Source organism: Elephas maximus, chromosome 4, assembly GCF_024166365.1.
Source record: "Elephas maximus indicus isolate mEleMax1 chromosome 4, mEleMax1 primary haplotype, whole genome shotgun sequence".
NCBI lineage: Eukaryota > Metazoa > Chordata > Mammalia > Proboscidea > Elephantidae > Elephas > Elephas maximus.
The window spans coordinates 58,867,558-58,888,793 of NC_064822.1; the positions used below are offsets into that span (position 1 = coordinate 58,867,558).

Consider the following 21,236-nt stretch of genomic DNA (forward strand, 5'->3'; position numbering starts at 1 on the left):
AAACATTCTGACTATTGCTAAATTCAAAGAAGCAAAATCTGACCAAAGCAAGAACTGGTTCCTTGATCTTTTCCCATCTTTCAAAGATGTCAGAACCAAGTTCAAATAGCCTGAATGTTTATTACTTCTGAAAAAAAAATTATTGCCCTCTTCATGCCAGGCAAGCTGCTAAGCACTTTATATTCTTTTAATCCTTACAGCAATGTTGAAAGATTAGGTAAAACCATCAGGATTATGTTTGTCTGTGACAGAAAGCCCAAATAACATGGGTTAAAGTAGACAGAAGTTTATTTCCCCCATATAAACAAAATCTGAAGACAAGCTGTCCAAAGCTGGTACACAGTTTTACCATCATCAGTGATCTAGCTTCCTTCAATCTTTTTGCCCTGTCACATTCAATGTATCACTTCTCCAGATGGCTCAAGATAGCTGTTTGCATTCCAGCCATCATGTCCACAGTCACCAGGAACAAGGGCAGGACAAAAATAGATATGCCCCGGCTTTTTAAGACACTTCTTGGAAGTCACCAATGCCACTTTCCCTTATACCTAATCAGTCAGAACTTAGTACTAGCTGATTATGTGGTAGAGGGAGCGAGAATTTAAACGAAAGTTTCAGAAGGATTTTTTTAAATGAATTAGAATGGACTCAAAGTTATCATAAGAATGTCACTCACTCTATGGCAATCTGATGTGTTTTCTTGGGTGAGTTAGATAGGACTGAAGTTTTGTGAGCTCTGCCATGTATAATCCACAGCACATCTTTTTTATGCTCTAACCTATAGTCTGAATATACCAACAGTAGTATATCAAGCATGTGAATTTCATCCAACATGTGTGGAGGTGGGAAAACAGAGTGATAACTAGGCACTATGCTCTTCTGCCACCTACTCCTCCCTTTTGTCATGTGAAACTTTTCCTGCAAGTTGAAGGAGATGCTTCCAAGCTGTTCCTGTCACTCAAGTTAACCCCCAATCCCCAAGAACTAGGATGGAAACCAGCTTGTTTTAGGATGAGAAAATATGTTTTACTGACAAATGTATATGCTGGTAGCCAACAGTCTCCTAGGGAGATAAAGGACAAGAAACATATGGTATCTTCAAAGATGAAAACTGCCTCTTTGGGCTTAATCCAAAGTAGCCTATCCAGTTGGACAAAAAGTGGGAGAGACCATTGTGGAGTAAAGCACTGACATCTCGTCAAACAGCTGGAAAAGCTCTAGACCCACTTCTGAATATTTCTGAATCAAGAAAAGCTGGTTTTTGGAACGACAGAACTTCTTCCTGTGTTTTTTCAATCTTTGGTGTTTCATATAAACTGCCTGTTTTAAGTGGGGTATTTTTTACCCTCCTCTGGTGCCAGGTGGACAATAAACTCAGATTGTCTTCGACCCAACTCCAGCCTTTCTTTTTCTGATTGCTGTCATTATCTTCTTCCTGTTTGCTAACCTTGAAAAGTCGCTTCTTTTTTGTCCGGTCTTTGATGCAGGAGACTTTTAAGAGGTTGGTGCTCAGTCTGCTCAGTGTTGAAGTCAGGCCAGGCTTGGACTTAGTATTTACGCTCATTCTTTTCAGGACAATATTGGCCAAAGACTGGATAGGTTCCGAAGGATCATTCCTCACACTTAGAAGAGCTGAAACCAGAAAGGAGGTCAGGTCAGACTCTGATTTCCCAAGGACTCTCTACCCAAACCCATTATTTTCTACCTCATATGCCAGATTGTTATTGCATAACTTAATATAGAATGATTTTTATCATCGTAATAGTAATACTTGTTACAGAAAAAAATTAAAATATCAATTAAAAAAGAAAGAAAGAAAAATCACTCACAATCCCACCCCCAAAGATAACACTGTTAACATTTTGGTGTCTATCCTTGCAGTATTAAAAAACAAAAAACAAACCTAGTATGGACACAATTTTTTTTTTACAAAAATAGAACTAAGATTTTTTCTTCCCATAAAATATTCCTCTATACAACCTAATATCCTACCGCATGATTCTATCATCATTTCTTTTGATGAATCCTCTTCCTGTTACCATTGATTTCTTGTCAATTCCAACTCATAGCGTCCCTATAGGACAGAGTAGAACTGCCCCATAGGGTTTCCAAGGCTGTAAATCTTTATGGAAGCAGACTGCCACATCTTTCTCCCACAGAGTGGCTGCTGGGTTCAAACTGCCAATCTTTTGGTTAGCAGCCAAGCATTTAAGCACTGCGCCACCAGGGCTCCTTGATGAACCCCCTACTAGTGAGTAATCTGGTTATTTGCAATTTTTCACTGTTATAAACAATAATTATTAATTCAGTCAACAATTATTTATTGAGTACTTTCGATCATCAGGTTCTGTGTTAGGTACTGGAGATAAGAGTGGTGAACAAGAAAGATAATTCCCACCCTCAAGGAGTTAACATTCTCTGAGGGAAAGACAAAAGAAACAAGTGAACACATATTAAGTGCTAAAATCAAAATGTAACAGAATGATGAAAATTACTGGGAAGGACTGCTTTATTTTTTTTTCCAGGTTTTTTTTTTTTTTTTTTTTTGGCTTTAGATGAAAGTTTACCGAACAAACTAGTTTCTCATCAGTTAGTACACACATTGTTCTATGACATTGGTTAACAATCCCATGAAATGTCAACACTCTCCCTTCTCAACCCTGAGTTCCCTATTACCAGCTTTCCTGTTCCCTCCTACCTTCCAGTCCCTGCCCCAGGGCTAGTATGCCCCTTGAGTCTTGTTTTGTTCCATGGCCCTGTTCAATCTTTGGCTGGAGGGTGAACCTCAGGAGTTACCTCATTACTAAAATGAAAGGGTGTCTAGGGGCCATACTGTCAGGTTTTCTCTAGTCTCTGTCAGGGCAGCAAGTCTGGTCTTTTTGAGTTAGAATTTTGTTCTGCATTTTTCTCTAGCTCTGTCCGGGACCCTCTTTTGTGATCGTGCCAGAGCAGTCAGTGGCGGTAGCAAAGCACCATCTCATTGTTCTGGGCTCGGTCTGGTGAAGGCTGTGGTAGATGTGGTCCATTAGTCCCTTGGACTAATCTTTCCTTTGTATCTTTAGTTTTCTTGATTCTTCTTGCTCCCGCAGGGGTGACACCAGTGGAATATCCTAAATGGCCGCTCACAGGCTTTTAAGACCCCAGACGCTATTCACCAAAGTAGAATATAGAACATATTCTTTATTAACTTTGTTATGCCAGTTGAGCTAGATAGTCCCCAAGGTCATGGTTCCCACAGCCCAGGAAAGGACTGCTTTAGATAGGTCAGTCAGGGAATGCCTCTCTGAGGTGGTAACATTTGAGCTAAGATCCAAAAGACAAGACCAGCCTAAGAGCCAGCCATGTGAAGAATGAGGGCAGAAGCATTCCTGATGATGTGTGACTGCTGCTTCTAATGAGGGGGGAAATGGCATGGGCAAAGGTTGATGGTTAAGCACTCAGCTGCTAACTGAAAGGTCAGCAGTTCAAACCCACCAATGGCTCCGCTCAAGAAAAGACCTGGTGATCTGCTCCTGTAAAGATTACGGCGTAGGAAACCCTATGGAGCAGTTCTATTCTATCCTATAGGGTCGCCATGAGTCGGAATCAACTCAATGGCACGCAACAACAAGGTAGAAGAGGTAGTCTGAAACCAGATTATGCAGGGCCCTGGGGACCAGGGTAAGGGACCAGACTTATTCCTAAAAGCAGAGAGAAGCTATTGAAGGATTTTAAGCAAGGGAGTCTCATGGTCCAAGTTCATGTTTTAAAGAGAATTTGGCTGCCATGTGAATACAGAGGATAAAGAGTGGATATAGGGAGAAGAGGATTTTTAAAGAGGTCTAGTTTTTTTAGTTAGGGAATAACTAGTATGGATTACATCTCAACATAAAAAAAAATCCTTAAAACTGAAACAGTAAGCAACATCATGATAAACAGAAAAGACTGAAGTTGTCAAGGATTTCATTTTCCTTGGATCCACAATCAACGCCCATGGAAGCAGCAGTCAAGAAATTAGATGATGCATTGCATTGGGCACATCTGCTGTACAAGATCTCTTTAAAGCATTAAAAACCAAAAATGTCACTCTAAGGACTAAGGTACGCCTGACCAAGCCATGGTGCTTTCAGTTGCCTCATATGCATGTGAAAGCTGGACAGTGAATAAAGAAGACTGAAGAAGAATTCATACCTTTGAATTATGATGTTGGGGAAGAATACTGAATATGCCACGGACTGCCAGAAGAACGAACAAATCTGTCTTGGAAGAAGTACGGCCAGAATGCTCATTAGAAGCAAGGATGGTGAAACTTTATCTTATATACTTTGAACATGTTACCAGGAGGGACCAGTCCCTGGAGAAGGACATCATGCTTGGTAAAACGGAGAGTCAGCGAAAAAGAGGAAGACCCTCAATGAGATGGACTGATACAGTGGCTGCAACAGTTGGTTCAAACATAGCAACGATTCTGAGGATGGCTCAGGACTGGGCAGTGTTTCTTTCTGTTGTACGTATGGTTGCTATAAGTTGGAACTGACTGGATAGCACCTAACAACAACAACAGTTAGGGAGTGGAGCCCTGGTGGTGCAGTGGTTAAGAGCTCGACTCCTAACCAAAAAGGCTGGCAGTTTGAATCCACCAGCCGCTCCTTGGAAACCCTATGGGGGCAGTTCTACTCTGTCCTATAGGGTCGTTATGAATTGGAATCAACTCAATGGCAGCGGGTCTTTTGGTTTAGATATAGGTCTAAATGTAACTAGAATCACAATCCTTGGGAAAAATTTCATCCTGTCGAGGTGAGTTAGGTGCATTCCTTCCTGGAGGCAGGGTAGGACAAGGAAGGCAAGGCGAATTCTCTGGTAGGCTGAGGAGTCTAGCATTTCTACTCTGGATAAACTTTCCCTGAAACTCCAGATGGGGGACAGTTGGGGGTGAGGGACTACTACACACTAGATACCTCAATTGTCGAAATAAGGGGAAGGCAATAGAGATACAAATGTCAGGGTCAGAACTGAAGCCAGTGTTAGAGCCCTAAGGGGACAGATATCGCTACCTATGTTATTAGTGTTCTAGCGGTTGCGTGGAGTCCCTGGGTGGTGCAAATGGTTAATGTGCTCGACTGCTAACCCAAAGGCTGGAAGTTCAAGTCCATCCAGAGGTGCCTGGGAAGAAAGGCTGGCAATCTCCTTTTGAAAAATCAGCCATTGAAAATGCTACAGAGCACAGTTCTACTCTGACACATATGGGGTCACCATGAGTCATAGTCAACTTGATGGGAACCACTAGCATGGCTACTCTCTGAGAAGACCTAACAAACTCATTTCCCCTTGACTGTAAGTGTATTCCCTACCCACCACTATCACTACCATCCCCTGCCCCAGCCCAGAAGCCTGAATCAATTCAACAAAAATGTATCATGGAACATCTTTGTAGCGAGCAAAGCTCAGTGCTGTATGTGCATTTTTATTTAATACTTAAAACAACTTTTAAGATAAGCACTATCATGCCCATGTACAGATGAAAAAAAATGAGGCACAGAAATTAAGTGACTTGCCCAAGGTCACATGGATCCGAAACTCTGGTTTGGCTGATGGTGGAGCCCATGTTTTACACTACACAACTGACTTTGGGGAAAGAAAGGACCCTTAAAAATCATTTAGTTCAACATCTTTATTCTCTAGATAAAGAACTGTGAACCGTAAAGGAAATAAGGACTTACCCATCTCCAGTTTTCTGTGAGGAATTTCTTCTAAAGTATTCTACCATTACCTCAAAAGCATTCTATGTCATTCCATTAAAATTGCTGCAACTGAATTAGCAAATAGTAAACTGTTGCTCCTGAGGGAAATACGGGGTTAGATTCCTGCGAGCCTCTGGTCACATTTTCATCAACTAATACGTAATCTTGTGTTACTTGTGTTTCCATTCAAAGACAGCTTAAAAACCAAACCCATTGCCATCAAGTTGATTCCAACTCATAGTAACCTTATAGAACAGAGAGGAACTGCCCCATAGGATTTCCAGGGAGCAGCTGAGCTCTTAATGACTGTCCCATCAAAGAAAACTTACTTAATATATATTGTTGGTTCATGACGGTGAACTCACTGCCAACAGCACTGTAACTCATGCCTGAACGACGTTTATCTCCTAAGTGTGTTTTCTCCACAAGGCACAGCACAGCTTTCTTGCACATAGGAATACTAGACAGCACTTCTGCACTACACCCAGGGCCATTTTAAACAGCAAAATAACCAAAAGAAAAGCACAAAAATGCAAAACACGTTGAACAAAAGAACACTTGTTTGCAGTATGAGAGGTGAAACAAGAAGGCAGCGTCACCTTATTCAGCCTCAGCTGGGAATGTGCAGATCAGGTGACCCAGATTTTTCACCGATCCTCACATGTCCGGAAATGACTGCAGAAGTGCTGTGAGTATTGACGTCAGGGTTACAAATAAACTTCAACAAGTAGGCAACTTCGCAAAGATGGAATTGTGAGCAATGAGGATTGACTGCGTTCTACTGATTCCTTGCCTTTGCTCACTATTAATTTGTTTATTGATTATTGAAAACCTACTATGTGCCAAGCACTCTTCTAAGCACTGGGAAACACAACTGCACATTCTATGTAAAACAGATGTGGCTGTTCTACCACTAGGGGTAACAAAGGGTTTTGAAAGGTGAGGTCTAATTTCTCTTCTAATTTACATTGGAAATATTAGCTCCTCTTTGTCCACACTTACAAATTCCCTATTCCTTGCCTATTGCTCAGGACTTTGGTAAGACTAAAGAATAAGTGTAGGGAGCATGGGTTAGCAGAAAGGGCCCTGAGTTGGAAGTGGGCAGGGGAGGAGGGGAGAGGTGCAAGACTGTGGGAGGCTAAGTGGAATTTTACCCTTATCTGTAATGTGTCTATTTTTAGGCAAAGAGATTATATTCATATATTTCTTCTGTAAATATAAATTAACTTTTGAAATGATTTAATATAATAAGAACAAAAAGCTACACATTCTTTGGGAGCAAGGGCTGTGTCTGTTTTGAACACCATTGCAGCATCAGCACCTATCCAAAAAAACAAAAACCAAACCCATTGCCATCAAGTTGATTCCTACTCATAGCAACCCTATAGCACATCATTGATGTTCAGTGACTGGAAGGATATAACCCAAAAATGTTAGCTGTGTTTTTATCTAACTAGTAGGACAACAGATAATGTGTTTCCTGCCTCCAAAAACTGTTGAGCCCTGGTGGCGCAGTGGTTAGGAGCTAACTGCTAACCAAAAGGTTGGCAGTTTGAATCCACCAGCTGTTTCTCAGAAACTCTATGGGGCAGTTCTTCTCTGTCCTATAGGGCCACTATGAGTCGGAATTGACTTGAAGGCAACAGGTTTGGTTTTTTTGTTTTGTTTTAAACCCATTGAAAAACTAGTTGCCATCGAGTCAATTCAGACTCATCACGACCCAGTAGGACAGAGCAGAACTGCCTCATAGTGTTTCCAAAGCTGTAATCTTTACAGAAGTGGAATGCCATATCTTTCTCCCATGGAGTAGCTGGTCGGTTCCAACCGCTCCAACCGCTGACCTTTCAGTTAGCAGCCAGGCACTTAACCACTGCACCACTAGGGCTCCTTCCACCTACATTTCTCTGTTTTCTACTTTTATATATTGTATTTGTAATAGGAAAAATAATCTTTAAAATAATGAAATATTTCCCTAGGGAATTTCCCCATTGTCCTTTCTACCTTGCCCCGCCCCCTTGCATAACCAGAACCCAGTTCCAAGGCCCCGACTCACCGTTCCGTAACGTTGCCACATCATCCTTATGCAGGTTACTCATGTTTAGCCTCTTAGTTATTAATCCTAAAAACAGGACAGATGTAAAGACCTTCCAGAATTTCTGGACCTTTGACCTATCCCCTTTCCCCAGACCAGTTGTGAACAAGGAAATTTGGAAACCAGTTCTAACAAGGAACGTATTTCAGAGATGCCTTGTAGCCTAGAGGTCATTGTCTTAGTAAAAGAATAACACTCAGAGCAGCTGTGACCCAGAGAAGTATTGTCAGTAGGTGACAAGTAGAACATGAGCGCAGGATGTTAAGCCTCATGAGCTTCCTCTACCAACAGAGAGACAGACAAAGGGCATGAGGCCACTGATTTGCAAAATGAAATGCGCATTGCCAACGAACAGAAAAATTCCCAGCCTCACTGTTGATAAAAATATTATTTGTCAAAACAAATCAAGACATTATTTTTCATCTATCAAATTGGTAATGACTTTCAAAATATCACCCAGGGTTGGCAAATGTCTGGAGAAATGGATACTTGCATTAGAAATTGAGTAGAAAATGGTTTAATGCTTTTAAAAGGCAGTCTGACAATAAGCAGCAAAATCCTTAAAATTCTGCATATATTTGGACCCAGCCATTCTACCTGTAGAAATTTATGTTAACAAAATAATGACGATGGTCTGCAGACATTTAACCAACCAGTCCCTGCTTATAAAAACAAAAAATGACAGTCTCCGTGGTTAAAAATATGGAATGATTAAACAAATTGTGTTTTATACATCCATTCATACACTGGAATTAATATTATGTGGTCACTAAAAATAATGTTGAAGAATCCATAATGATACGTATTTGTGATACAGCAAGGAAAAAACAACATCTCAAACTTTGCCGTTTTTAATTGTGTGTGTGCGTATGTGTAGTGTATTCTTAGGAAAAAGACTCCAGAATGTTAAAAAAAAAAAAAAAAATTAGCAGTGGCTAAATCCTAATGGTGGGATTTCTGATTTTTTTTTCTTATTTTTGCCAATCTGAGTTTTTCAGATTTTCTAACATTAACACATTTTTTTTACTATTGTAGTTCAAAACAAAAATACTTTGGCAAATCCACAGGGTTCCAGTGGAAGCAATGGTTTGTTTGTTTTGCCGTTTCAAATGTGTGTGTTTCTATTGCACAAAGCAGAGCCCAGACATCGTGGGTGGGCTCACAGGGAGCTGGAGCAAAGGAGCACAGCCTATTCCTCCCATCCACCCCTACCCCACCCCCAAACTCTAAAGCAGATTTGGAGTTGAGGCCTGGTCACAGGACAGCCTCTCTAACCAAGTCAAAGGTAAGACAGGAGGTGAACTGCTCCATCTTACCAGGGGTCTGGCTTAGCCCTATAGCTGAAGTTCACCAAGGGCTCTCCTGCTGAAGAGAGGAGAAGAATCGCCAGGAGGAACCATCTTACCTATGACTGTGACTGCACTTGCCCTTAGGAAGGGCTGAGAGCTCTTCAGGAAGATGAAGTTCTGGGTCAGTAACTCCCCTATGAGCTGTTTTTTGCCTGTGCCCACCTGTGGAGCCAAAGAGGGGTGGTGCTGACCAGGAGAGGTGGGCTGCTGGGGCTGTATTCAAGGCCTTGTTATAGCCATGCCCTCTAACCCTGTCCACAGCAGCCTCATTCTGTCTCCAGCCAGCTTAAACTGCTTGAAACTAGACTCAGACACCCTCACCCTTACCCCAACCCCAGCAGCAGCACAGACTGAGTAGGAAGTTCATAAAGAGATTTTTACTATTTGGTACCAACACAATAAAGGAGAAAGCAACTGACTTGGAGCCAGGAGACCCAGGTTTCATTACTGGCCCTGAGATTTAGTGGCTTCAGTTTTCTCATTTTCAATAAAGCCTGCCCAACCTCCCTCACATACTTGTAAGGCTGTAATGGGGTAACAGATACAAAAGTGCTCTGTAAACTGTAAAGCACTCTCCCTGTGTAAGGGATTCATAATATTAAGTCACTTGCAACGATTTAACTGGTCCATCTACTGAGATTCCTAACATGTAGTTTATTCCTGACCTCTGAAGTTAGGATGTACCAAAACTTGAATCAAAAAAAAAATTTTGCCTTCTTGTCAATTCTGACTCATAGCAACCCTACAGGATAGACAAGAACTGCCTCATAGGGTTTCCAAGGCTGTAATCTTTATAGAAGCAGACTGCCACATCTTTCTCCCATGGAGCAGCTGGTGGGTTCAAACTGCCAACCTTTCAGTTAGCAGCCGAGTGTATAACCACTGCACCATCAGGGTTCCTAAACTCCTAAATTCCCAGTGGAATTCCAGAACTCATGTTAGTTCCTAACCTTTTTGCTTAGCCCTTACGTTTTTACTTTTCAACAAGGATTCCTGATTTCTGGCCTGTCCTTCACTTCATAGGAGTCTGGGGCCCTTAACACCAAGACTACTGACCTCAAGTCCTGATGACCCTTGCTTACATCTCTTCCTACCAGCTCCAACCAGAAGATCTCTGCCCTATTGCATCCACTAGCCTGGCATGGCCTCTCTACTCTGAAGGCAGAGATTGGGATCCTAGGAGGATCTAATATGGAGAACCGGAGACTGGCATCCCAAATGTGAGTTCTCAGAGTTTGCTAATAATAATGAATGAGAACTGAGGAACTGAAGGAAGTATCTTCTATCAGCCTTCCCCTCCTTGCCCACTTAGCCTGCAGTTGAGACCCCAGCATGAATATTGTGACCTAGCTCCCCCAGAGCCATTCACTCACCAGGTACTTGCATGTTTCTTCTAATACCTGGATGTGGTCACTGAGGGTGGTATGCCGGAACATCTGTGTGAGTGACGACCAGCCAATCACGTTAGTCCACTCAGTCAGGGCCCCTCCACAGGCCTATGGGATGGAGAGAAGGTAATCCCCAAAACCTCACTCCTGTAACTGCAGAACCAGGCCAGGAGACTAAGTTGGGGACCACAAAGCTAGCTCCCAATGGGCTTGGTTGGAGTTTAGGATTGGGATGAGATGAAACATGAGATCATATATGGCAAGGGATATATATGAAAGCATTGAAGAGTTTAAAAGAACTCAGAGCCAGCCCAGAGGATGGTGCTAAAGAGGTGGGTATAGAATGCACAGCCAAGCCTGGGATCATGGAAAGAGAGGCAAAGGGAAGGGATGGGTCAGTCCTGAGGTTGGAGGACAGAGATCTCCAGCACCTTGATGACCTCTGCGTTGTTGTCCTGAATGCTGAGCAGCAGTGGGACTAGAAAAGTGAAGATCTCTTTTCGGATCAAGGGTCCAGGCTTGAATTTGTCAACTCGATGTAGCATGTGACCCAGGGCAGAGGTGGCTGAGATCCTCACCTGATCCCTCTCCTGCCATAGAAAGTGAGGTAGAGATGGGGAGGCTGTGGTTTCCCTTTGACTCTGCCTGGCCTGGCCTCCCTCTTCCCACATCTCGTTCTCATGCCCAAAGTATATTGATTGTATTTTGTTTATATAATGTAAATACAATTTGTGCATCTGACTAATTCTCTCTAGACCCCTACAGGCACCTATAAAAGCTAGTAAGTCAGCTCATTAAGGCCCAGTGCTAGTAAAGCCAAGATCATGGTTTCAGTTCTGCCATGGGCTGTATCCACAGTTTGTAAATTTATTCCTGTCTCAGGATTTAGTTCAAGAATGTCAATTCACTTGGGAAAAACCAATCAACTGTTAGCATCAAGAGGACATAGATGTTGGAATTATCTGATAAAGATTTTAAAGCAGTTATTACACAAAATGATCCAACAAGCAAAGGTGAACAGTCTTGAAATGGGTAAAAGAATAACTCCAGCAAAGAAATAAAAGATACAGAGAACTGGAAAATTTTAGAACTGAGAAATACAAAATTCACTAGGCTCAGTCACAGAATAGAGATGTTAGAGCAAAGAGTCAATGAACTTGATGATGCCAAAATAAAACCCCACTGCCGTCCGGTCTGTTCCGACTCATGACAGCCCCATGTGCTAACAGAGGAGACCTGCTCTGCAGGATTTTCTCAGCTACAGTCTTTACAGAAGCAGATCACTAGGACTTTCTTCTGTGGTGCCACTGGGTGGGTTCAGACTGCCAAGCTTTCAGTCAGTGGTTGACTGCAAACCCTTTGCACCGCCCAGGGTCCTCTGCACTGGAAGATAGATAAGTAAAAATTATCCAGTCTGAACAACAGAGAGAAAAATGATTGAAAATGAACGGAGCCTCAGGACCTATGGGATAATAACAAAAGGTCTAATATTTGTGTCACCAGCAGAGTCTAAGAAGGAGAGGAGAGGAGAGGAGAGGAGAGGAAAGAGTGTGATGCTAAAAAAAATATTTGAAGAAATAATGGCTAAAAACTTGCAAAGTTTGGTGAAAGAAATAAATTTAGAAATTCAGGAAGCTCAGCAAACCGTAAACAGGCACCCAAAGAAATTCATGCTCAGATAACATAAACTGCTGAAAACTAAAGGCAAGTATAAAGCAAAACAAAGACATTTTCAGACAAAAATCCTCACTGAAGGAACCACTAATAGAAGAAAAAAAACAAAAAAAGACTCTAAAAGGGAGGAGAGAGCTACAAAAAGGAAAGGTGAGAAAAGATACTTCTAAATCAATGGGTAAATCTGAATAAATATTGACTGCATAAAATAATAATGGTGCTAAAGAGGTGGGTATAGAATGCACAGCCAAGCCTGGGATTGTGAAAAGAGAGGCAAAGGGGAGGGATGGGTCAGTCCTGAGGTTGGAGGACAGAGATCTCCAGCACCTTGATGACCTCTGCGTTGTTGTCCTGAATGCTGAGCAGCAGTGGGACTAGAAAAGTGAAGATCTCTTTTCGGATCAAGGGTCCAGGCTTGAATTTGTCAACTCGGTGTAGTCATCAACAGTAATGATGATGATATAAGGACTAAATTTGGGGATTTAAAAATACTAGACGATATTGATATATAATATGTGAGGGTGTGATCAGATTTAAAAGCATTTTAAGGTCCTTGTTTGGATGGAGGGTTGAATTTTAAAAGATACTGAAAGACAGATGAATTAGACATTGGCCCTGGCATCCTGCTCACAAAGGAGATTGGAAAAGTTATAAATGCTAGGACAGGAATAACAACATAATGCGTCTTGGTGGTGTCAAGACCCTTCCAGTTCTAAAATTCCGTGATCTGTGAGGAGGATGAGGCCTGGATTGGTATTCTGGGAAGTTCAAATTTCTGAACCGTTGCATTCTTGCCACGAGGATCCTAGCATTCTAAGGCCCTTGGATTGTTTGGGAGGAGGGTAGAATCATTAGTTCTCCCTGGCCGCCTTCACTTCATGAGTGGGATCTGCAGAAGATCCTTGGAGTCAGAATTAATTCCATATCAGTATGTCATCTTTTTTTTTGAGTGGCCCCTTCAGGGGACTTCTAGTGATGGAGTAGGAAAACGAGTGTGTGCTACATATGTATGTAAGTAGGAATACATTTGAGACATGTCCCCTGCACTGCTTCAAAAAGCCAAATCTCCCTTTTTCTGCCCCTCGGTTTCTTCAGCCTCTAACCACAGTCCCTTGGTCCTACCCGAGTAGCCTTCTAGGATATCAGCTTCTAGGTTAATCTTCAGCCCCAGCCCATACTGTTCCCACCTGATCCCAGGGACTCAAGTCCATACATCATTGATGAGTGGACGCAGTTGCTTGGAGATGGAGCAAAAGACCACCTTGGTGTCCTCTCCCCGTCCATGGTAGATGATGTTTCGCAGACTCTTCACTGCCTGCACTGTCACTCGCACCTCATCCTTCAGGAATCTTCTCAAGAATGGAACCAGGCTTTTAAGTGTCTCTGACTATTGGGAAAAAGGTAGAGATCACTTACCACCTGGGGATCACTCAACACCCTGGGAAGAGGACTCGGAGAAAAATGGTTGGTGCCTGAGAGAAACAGAACATGGGGAATCTGAGGGCTGGACATGCTGAGGGAGTGGAAGGCTAGCTGGTGTTCAGGGGGTTGGAGAGGCTTGAGGACAAGTCTGTAAAGGCTGACAAACTGAATGTTGGATGCAGAGTTGGAAGCTAAGCAAAGGCGTGGATGACTAAGAGACCCAAGCGAGGTAAATTAAATGCTTCAGGGACCAACACTTGATTCCCACTTGGTCCTCACCTTCCTTCTCTTCCCTCCCCACTCTTACTTGTCCTGGGTGCAGGGCCAAGTTACTGATTCCTCGGAGCCCAACTTCCTTCATAATCAGGTTTGGCTCCTTGAGCCACTTGATTAGATTGCCCAGAAAGTCATGCCCCAGGGTCTGAGCCACTGATCGGTGCCAGAGGAGCTGTGGGGATGAAGGAGAAAAGGTCATGGTACCCAGTACTCCCCACCGCCCTCCCTCAGGTAAGGACTGTATCCAGTTGAGAGCAGTGGCAGGTCTGTGCCCATGGGATGGAGACTGTGGGTAAGGGGTTGGGTGATAATGCTGATAAGGCTTGAATTTTGAGCCAGATGCTGGGATACAAGCTAAGCCCTGCCCCAGCTTCCTCCCCTGCCCCAAATTTAATCAGGCCGCTGGAGTGCCAAGGAAGGGATCTCCATTTCAGATGGCTTAATTCTATTCTATTGCTGTTATGTAATTCATCAGCTGCAGGAAATGAATGGCTAGAGCTGTTGACCTTCCTTCAGGCTTTCACCTGCACATAGAAGGTCCTGGCCAGCATTTTCCGACGATCATCCAAGCTGTAGAGAAGGTTCCTGACATGGTTCAGGAATCGGTGCAGAATGTAGGGTTCACAGTTCAGCACAATGCCACTGCGATGGGACACAGGAGGCCAGGGGTTTCTGGGTAGAAGTGGCAAGGGACTAGAGTACATAGAACAGGGAAGACATGAAGGCTGAGGAATCAGGAGACCAGAGGACTGGGAGATGGGAAAGGAAAGTTAAAGGCTGCTATATTTGAGTGCTAGGACCGGGCAGATTGAGGTCAGGGGGGTAGAGTGATGCCAGGAGTCCTGGGGAAACAGTCCTACCTTGCCAGGTCCATGATACCTATGTGGTAAAATTTGGGGGACGACAGAAGGTCCCAACAGCGATGCTGACTTGCATAGACCACCACTTTCTCATATGCAGCAGCTAGAAACACCAACTTCACTGCCTCCAGGGCACAACTGAAATCCACCACCATTGGATTTGTGAAAAGAAAGGGACAGAAGGATGGACAAGGCGTTATGCTCTGATTTGCACCCATGGGCTGGCAACCAGGAGACAACTCTGTATTAGCTACGTTCTCCTTTCCTTCTGATAAAAGTTTAGGGCTCTTTGGAACCCTTCAATTACACATCCACTCGCCCTTCAGCCCTGGCCCCACCCCAACCACAGAGTCCTGTGGAAGGAACTGTAGAGATATTCTAGTGCTGTGGTTTTCAGATTCTGCTTCCGGGCATATAGGAGGAGGGTGAAGATCTCTCTTCCCTACACCCGCCACTGATGAGAATATCTCTGCGTTACTCATTTTATTTCATTTTTCATTTTCATATAAGATTTCATTTGAATAAAATGTTCTGAAGTTAAAAAAAAAAGGTGGGGGGGCAAGACAATCACTTATTTAAGAATCCAACCCCCTTAATAAGCAGTTATCAAAGCCCCCTCCCTTTTTTTTTTTTTTAACAGATGAGGAAACAATTCCAGTAGAGACTGGAGCAAGATGGTTAGTTAGTGACAAACCAAAGCCAGAGGCCCAAACTACATGGAGGGAATGGCATAGACACAGCCCTGGCCCTCGTGTTTACCATCTCATTAAATCTCTTCATGTCTTAGGGTTATGAACACGGATGTGAACAGGTGTGTGAGTCGGTAGAAGAGGGCACACAATAAAAAGGTTAATGGATAAGTACCATCATAAAGAATTGAAAATATGTGAGAATATTGTAGTGCACAACGCTGCAGCACCCACACCCATATTTCATCTCCCTTCTTCAACAGTTCAGCATCTAGTTGTCCAGGGCCCTCAGGAATTGACTGGTGTCATTCCTCCATCACTTGGGGGTTCAGCTTACCTAGTGGGGTCAAAGGGCTTGTTCTTGCTGCCCTGGACCCCCTCTCTGCTGTATACCACCATCTTCTGGGGAGCATTTTGCTCAATCACCCAGTAGAGATGACTTAGCACAGCCAGCAACAACCGTGGGTAGAATTCCTGGACAGCTTCCTGGCACTGAGACCCTGAAAGCATCTCACACAAGGCACATGTCACCTGGGAGAGGACACAGAGGAAGGAGGAAGTGGAATTGACCAGACAAGATAGAAAATGGCCCTCACAGTGAAAGCCTAGGCTGAAGTCTACCCTGTCACTTCTTACCACCACCCAGAGGGCACAGTTTACTCTGATTCAAGTTTGCAAGACATACCCAAAGACTGAAAACCCACAGCTCATCCCTAGGGAAATGAGGGGGCAACACTCATGCAATCTGCTTCTCTTTTACTCACCTGACATTAAAGACAAAAAAGGAGCTGACTCTAATTTTCAGCAGAGAATGGTATTTGGCATACTTTTATCAGTCTCAATTCCAGGCCAACAAACCTCCTCCTCCCCCACCCCCAGACCACACCCCTGGACTCCCTCCTTTTTAGAAAAGTGAGTGCCAGCCCCAGAGTAAGGAAATGGAGAAGGTGGATTAACCCTGCATGTCAAGTTCCTTGTTCATCAAATGGGATTGATATCTGCCCTTTCTACATCATGTTGGATATAAACGTGCAAAAACAAAAGGTTGAACCGCTAATCTAATGTACAGTATGCATATGATTTCAGTGTTAACCCTGTCCTCCCCAATATCTGCCCCCTACCGCTCGGATGCCCTTTGATCTTCCACTCTGCCCCCAAGTTGCCAGAACATTAAGCCCTCCACCCCGTCTTCTCCCTTGTACTGACCGCCACCGGCTGGAAGGCCATCTCCTTGCTTTCCTGTTTGGGTTGGTTATTTTCCAGGATGCCTATGAGCATCCGCAGGACGCTGAGTGTGGTCTCTTGCTGGGTGCCAAACACCTTCCACAGGACTAGGTTGGTTCTGCAGAACGCAGGGACAGCTATGTCATGGGCCCTGGTGACCACGCTCCTGGGACTAGTCTGGTCTCAGGCCCATGAAAAGCCAGTTCTCAGGGGCTAGAGCGAGTAAGACTAAAGAGGAGTTGACCAGAGAACAGGGCAATGAAGCTTGGTTTGGGTCAAAGAGAAAGGAGGAAAGCAACCTTGTGCAGCTTGTGCCGTGTTTTTTGGGCAGGGCTGGAGAGGGTTCCTGGGCTGGAGGTGTTGGGAATGGGGGTACCTGTCCCAAGGCAGGGGCTTGTTAAGCAGCATGGGCACAACGGTGCGGGTGTTGGTGCCTGCCAGCGAGCACATGGCCCGCACAACCTCCTCCTTTGTGCTGGGCTCCAGCTGCGACTTGAGCCGTTCAAAGATGCCCTCCACAATTTCCTCAACCTACAAAGCAGAGCCAGAAGAAGGCTCAGTAACTCCTTCTCTGCTTCCTGCCCTCCTCCTCCCTCTACCAACTCCCCAGTGCTGCCAATGACCCCCTTCTAAGGCAGAGTTCTGCTCTGTGGTGTCAGAGGCCGGACCAACAGAGGCCACGGAAGGAGCTCCAAAAGTTGGTGCCATGGCTGCTATAGCACATGCCTGCCCATAGCCCGAAAGTCCAGAGGAGGGTTCCTGGGTTATTCAGGAGACACAAGACCCTCCAGGAGGGGAGACAAAAGTCCTGGAGGCACTCCAGGGCTTCTCTTCCCAGCGGAGATCAGCTTTCAATCCATGAAACTTCAGGGATGCAGGGACAGCTGGTATTGGATGTGGGGGGCCCCAGGTCTCTTCCCTGGCTCTCAGATTTCTAATACACGGGTACCTAGGAAGCCCACTTCAGTGTGGCACTCCAAGGACACTCCCAAAGGTGTCCTTCCACCTCTGGGACCTAGGCCAGGCCAGCTCCATAAATGAGCAAAGGCAACAGTTATCAGGGGATTCACAGGGAATGGGAGAATCTGGAGCGTCCCTGCTGCATGTAAGAACAGTGGCCACTCAGTTTCCAGTGACCTGACCCCATTGTTATGGTTTTCCATGAAGTGGGAAATGTGGATTTTTATGCAAAACTTTCCCATTTTTACGTTAGCCTAAATTAAAAAAAAAAAAAAATGTGTTCAAAGGTCAGAGTCATCCCACAAGCTTGTTGGGTTGCAATTCACACAGCCTTACCCTTCACAGAGGTCTAAGCCCCCTGACACTCTGGGGAACCACAGTGAATCCCCCCAGCAATGCTTCTTTGGGCTCTGGCTACTAGACCCTTCAGGTGCCTATGCCACTGCACGTGGTAGTTGTTAACTGAGGAGCCAACCCCCAAGACAGGTGGCACTGCAGTTCCAAGTGCAGGATCACAAATGCCAGAGCTCAGAGGGACCACAGAGAAAACCGAGTCCAAGCCTGCACTTGATAGGTAGGTGAGTTAAGGCAACAGAAAAGGGACTTGCCTGTGGCCCTACCGCTGGTTAATGATAGAGCCAGGAGAGAGCCCAGGGCTCCTGGTTTGCAGGGCAGAGCCCTCACCACACCCCACACTACCTTAATCAAGTCTTTGCCCCGCTCCTTCATGACAGCACTCATCAGCTGGGCTGCAGCCAGAGACACCTTGGCTCTGCTGTCAGTCAGGCCCTCAATGGCTGTCAGCACCAGGGTGGTAAGCTGGAGCTCTGTGAAATACCCTGCAAATGCCTGTAACAGGGCAGGGTCAGGCTGGTCACCACGGGTCCCCCTGCCTGAGATAGCCTGCACCATTCTTCCTGGGTAGGGTATGAGGAGGGAGAGCTTCTCTCGGCAGTAAGGTGCACTTTTGTCCTTGGCCTGCACTGTCTGCTTAGGTCCTGGAGGACACCTTCACTGGGGACAGAGTCTTTGGGGACAGGAGGGAGAGAACACTGATCCCAGGTGCAATGTAGAGTTCAGAGATCAAATTGCAGAAGGGGAGATCTGGGAGAGAAGGGCAGGCACTAAAATCCTTAGTGGCATCACTTGAGGCAAGGATCGGGTCTACACATTGTACACAAAGTGTCATCAGCATGAAACAAATGATTCTAGGGGGACAGGTAATAAAGAAGGATGCTCAAGGGGGAGCATGGGGCAGCCTCCTGGACTACGGTTTACATTGTTGTTACATTGTTGTTAGTTGCCATAGAATCGATCCTGACTCACGGCAACCCCATGTATGCAGAGTAGAACTGCTCCATAGGGTTTTCAAGGCCGTGACCTTTCAGAAGTAGATCGCCAGGCCTGTCTTCCGAAGTGCCTCTGAGTGGGTTTGAACCGCCAACTTTTCTGCTAGTAGTTGAGTGCTTAACCACACTGTCCAAGCACTCCTATGACTTACACTATGTAGGAAATTTTTCCTAAAGTAAAATTTCACATCCCACGGTGGAGAAGGAAGGGAGATGGGATAGAAGAGTTCCACCCCTGGGGTCTATAGCATTGGATAAACGATAGGCCCGGGCTCTCCCCACGTTGTTTCTGGCCCTGCCCCCTCACCTCGGCAATCTCAAAGGTGTTGTTATAGAACACGGTGGCACTATAGACTTTACTCTTGCCCTCTTCTTCCCACAAGCCCTGTTTCTTCCTTTCCATCTCTGAAACAAAGACACCCGACCCCACCCCTCAGATACGCAGAAGGCTTCTTAGCCTCTTTTTTCCCAGTTTTCAGGGATCCTGACCAGGCCCAAAACATCTACTGAACTAATCCAGCTTGAGGAGCTGGGAGTCAAGGAATGGACTCAAGAGACAGTGAGAGCTAATGTCAAAAGAAAGTCCATTTGGCCTGCCTCAGAGCAGAAACAGAACTGGGTAAGAATATGAGGCTTAGCAAGAGTTAGGGCAATACTAACTCAAAAGAGCCATTTCCTGAGCAGGTTTTTGTCCTAAGAGCCTATCTGTAAATGTTTGGAGTAGGTTCCTCAATGAAAATGAGATGTTCAGGCGACTTCCTGGCCCTCACTCTTCCGGAATGGAATGGGTAGGAGGTTGGAGGGAGAGTGAGGAGAGAGGGTTCTCCATACTCTTTTGCAGCAGGAGGATGCAGTAGAGGTTGTAGACAGCATGGGCAGACAGGAAGCAGATGTTGTCCACTGGGTCTTGGCAGCGTATGGCCAGCAGCCTTACCAGGCGCCCCAGCCGGGTGAACTCAATTTCTATCTGGGGAGGAGAGATGGAAGTCACAAGTTATCCCTTAGACTGGGTCATCAGAAGAAAAGAACTGGGAGGAGAGGGTGCATGTACCAGGGACATGAGAGGTGAGAGCAGCTGAATTAATGGGAATGGAATTAAACAGGTGAATTATGGGCTAAAAGTACATATGGGATCATAGTTTTGTAATGACCTTATACTATCCCCCTCTTTGCCTCTTGACACTCTACTCATCCTTCAAGCCCAGCTCACACCCCACTCTACCTTAATCCTCCTCCATGAAGCTTTCCCTATTCCCTCACTTGAGATCATTTGTGTTTTGACCTTTTATTCCCACCACATTTGGTCTGTACATTCACCATCACCTTCTACTTCAGTTTGTTCTATGCATGCCTCTCTCTTCTAGTGGACTGTAAGCTCCATGCAGACGGAAAACTGTCTTGGTCATCTTTGCATCCACTATAACACTTAGCATGGTACCTGACACAAGGTGAATATTCAGTAACTGCTTGTTGGGATGAACTGAATCAAAGTGAACCAAGTGGAATTCAGTGGAATTGGTGGATGGAGAAAAGGACAAGCAGAAGATGTGGGGAGGGGGGGAAAGAGAACAAGATGGGATACCAAAGAGAAAACAGAGGATGAGACCACAGAGATGGTGAGTGAGGCCAAGTGACCAGGGTTCCTCGATATATATCATGAAGGTTGGGATAAAGGTGGGAGGAGGGTGGCCACAGCAGGTGCTGGAGCCACAGTGGGTGCTGAGGTGAGGCTCTGACTCACTTGGAAGTTGTTCATTTTTGCAACAAAGCCAAGAATACGGGCAGTGCACCACATGGCCCGTTCCCTTTCGTAGTCCTTCTGGGAGTTCAGCCATGTGCCTAGAAACTGGAAGGAGAAGAGAATGAAAGGAGAGGCCTGTTCAGCTGCATCCCAGAGGCTTCTCAAAGTATCCTGAATTTCAAATTTGCATGGCATCTAGACTTTCTGGAGCCACTGAGGCTGGATGAACCCCTGGAACTATTGCCCTGAGGTAATCTTTAAACCTTAAGCCAAAAATATCCCCTGAAGTCTTCCTTAGAGCAAAAAAAAAAAAGCTTAATTAGCAAAGAATGTCTGCCTTGAGCATTATGCTCTTTTAAAGAACTATCTATATGGGATCAAACTGACAACAGCAACTCGAAAGGTTAGATAGGAAGCTTAGGGGCCAGTGAATTTATGTTAATGGTGGAGGAATAATTTGGAAAAAGAGGGTGAGAATGGTTGCACAACTTG

General features: G+C 44.8%; 1 protein-coding gene across 4 annotated transcripts; it reads right to left on the reverse strand.

Moving 5' to 3' along the window:
• Positions 1–286: 286 nt before the first annotated feature.
• On the reverse strand, positions 287–19,949 carry LOC126075053 (maestro heat-like repeat-containing protein family member 7). 4 transcript variants are annotated; one of them, XM_049882179.1, is made up of 14 exons: positions 19,835–19,949; positions 18,354–18,503; positions 17,071–17,225; positions 16,677–16,812; positions 15,808–16,001; positions 14,782–14,919; positions 14,446–14,614; positions 13,953–14,093; positions 13,437–13,610; positions 10,981–11,139; positions 10,535–10,657; positions 9,218–9,323; positions 7,774–7,839; positions 287–1,632 (listed from the first exon to the last, which is right to left on the reverse strand). In XM_049882179.1, exons 1-14 carry the CDS (start codon positions 19,874–19,876, stop codon positions 1,199–1,201), a joined length of 2,187 nt encoding a protein of 728 aa, XP_049738136.1. In that variant the 5' UTR covers positions 19,877–19,949; the 3' UTR covers positions 287–1,198. The 4 variants fall into 4 exon arrangements, with proteins under 4 accessions (XP_049738136.1, XP_049738138.1, XP_049738135.1 ...); XM_049882181.1 differs by lacking the exon at positions 18,354–18,503; XM_049882178.1 differs by lacking the exon at positions 19,835–19,949 and having other exon boundaries at positions 18,354–18,742.
• Positions 19,950–21,236: the final 1,287 nt, after the last annotated feature.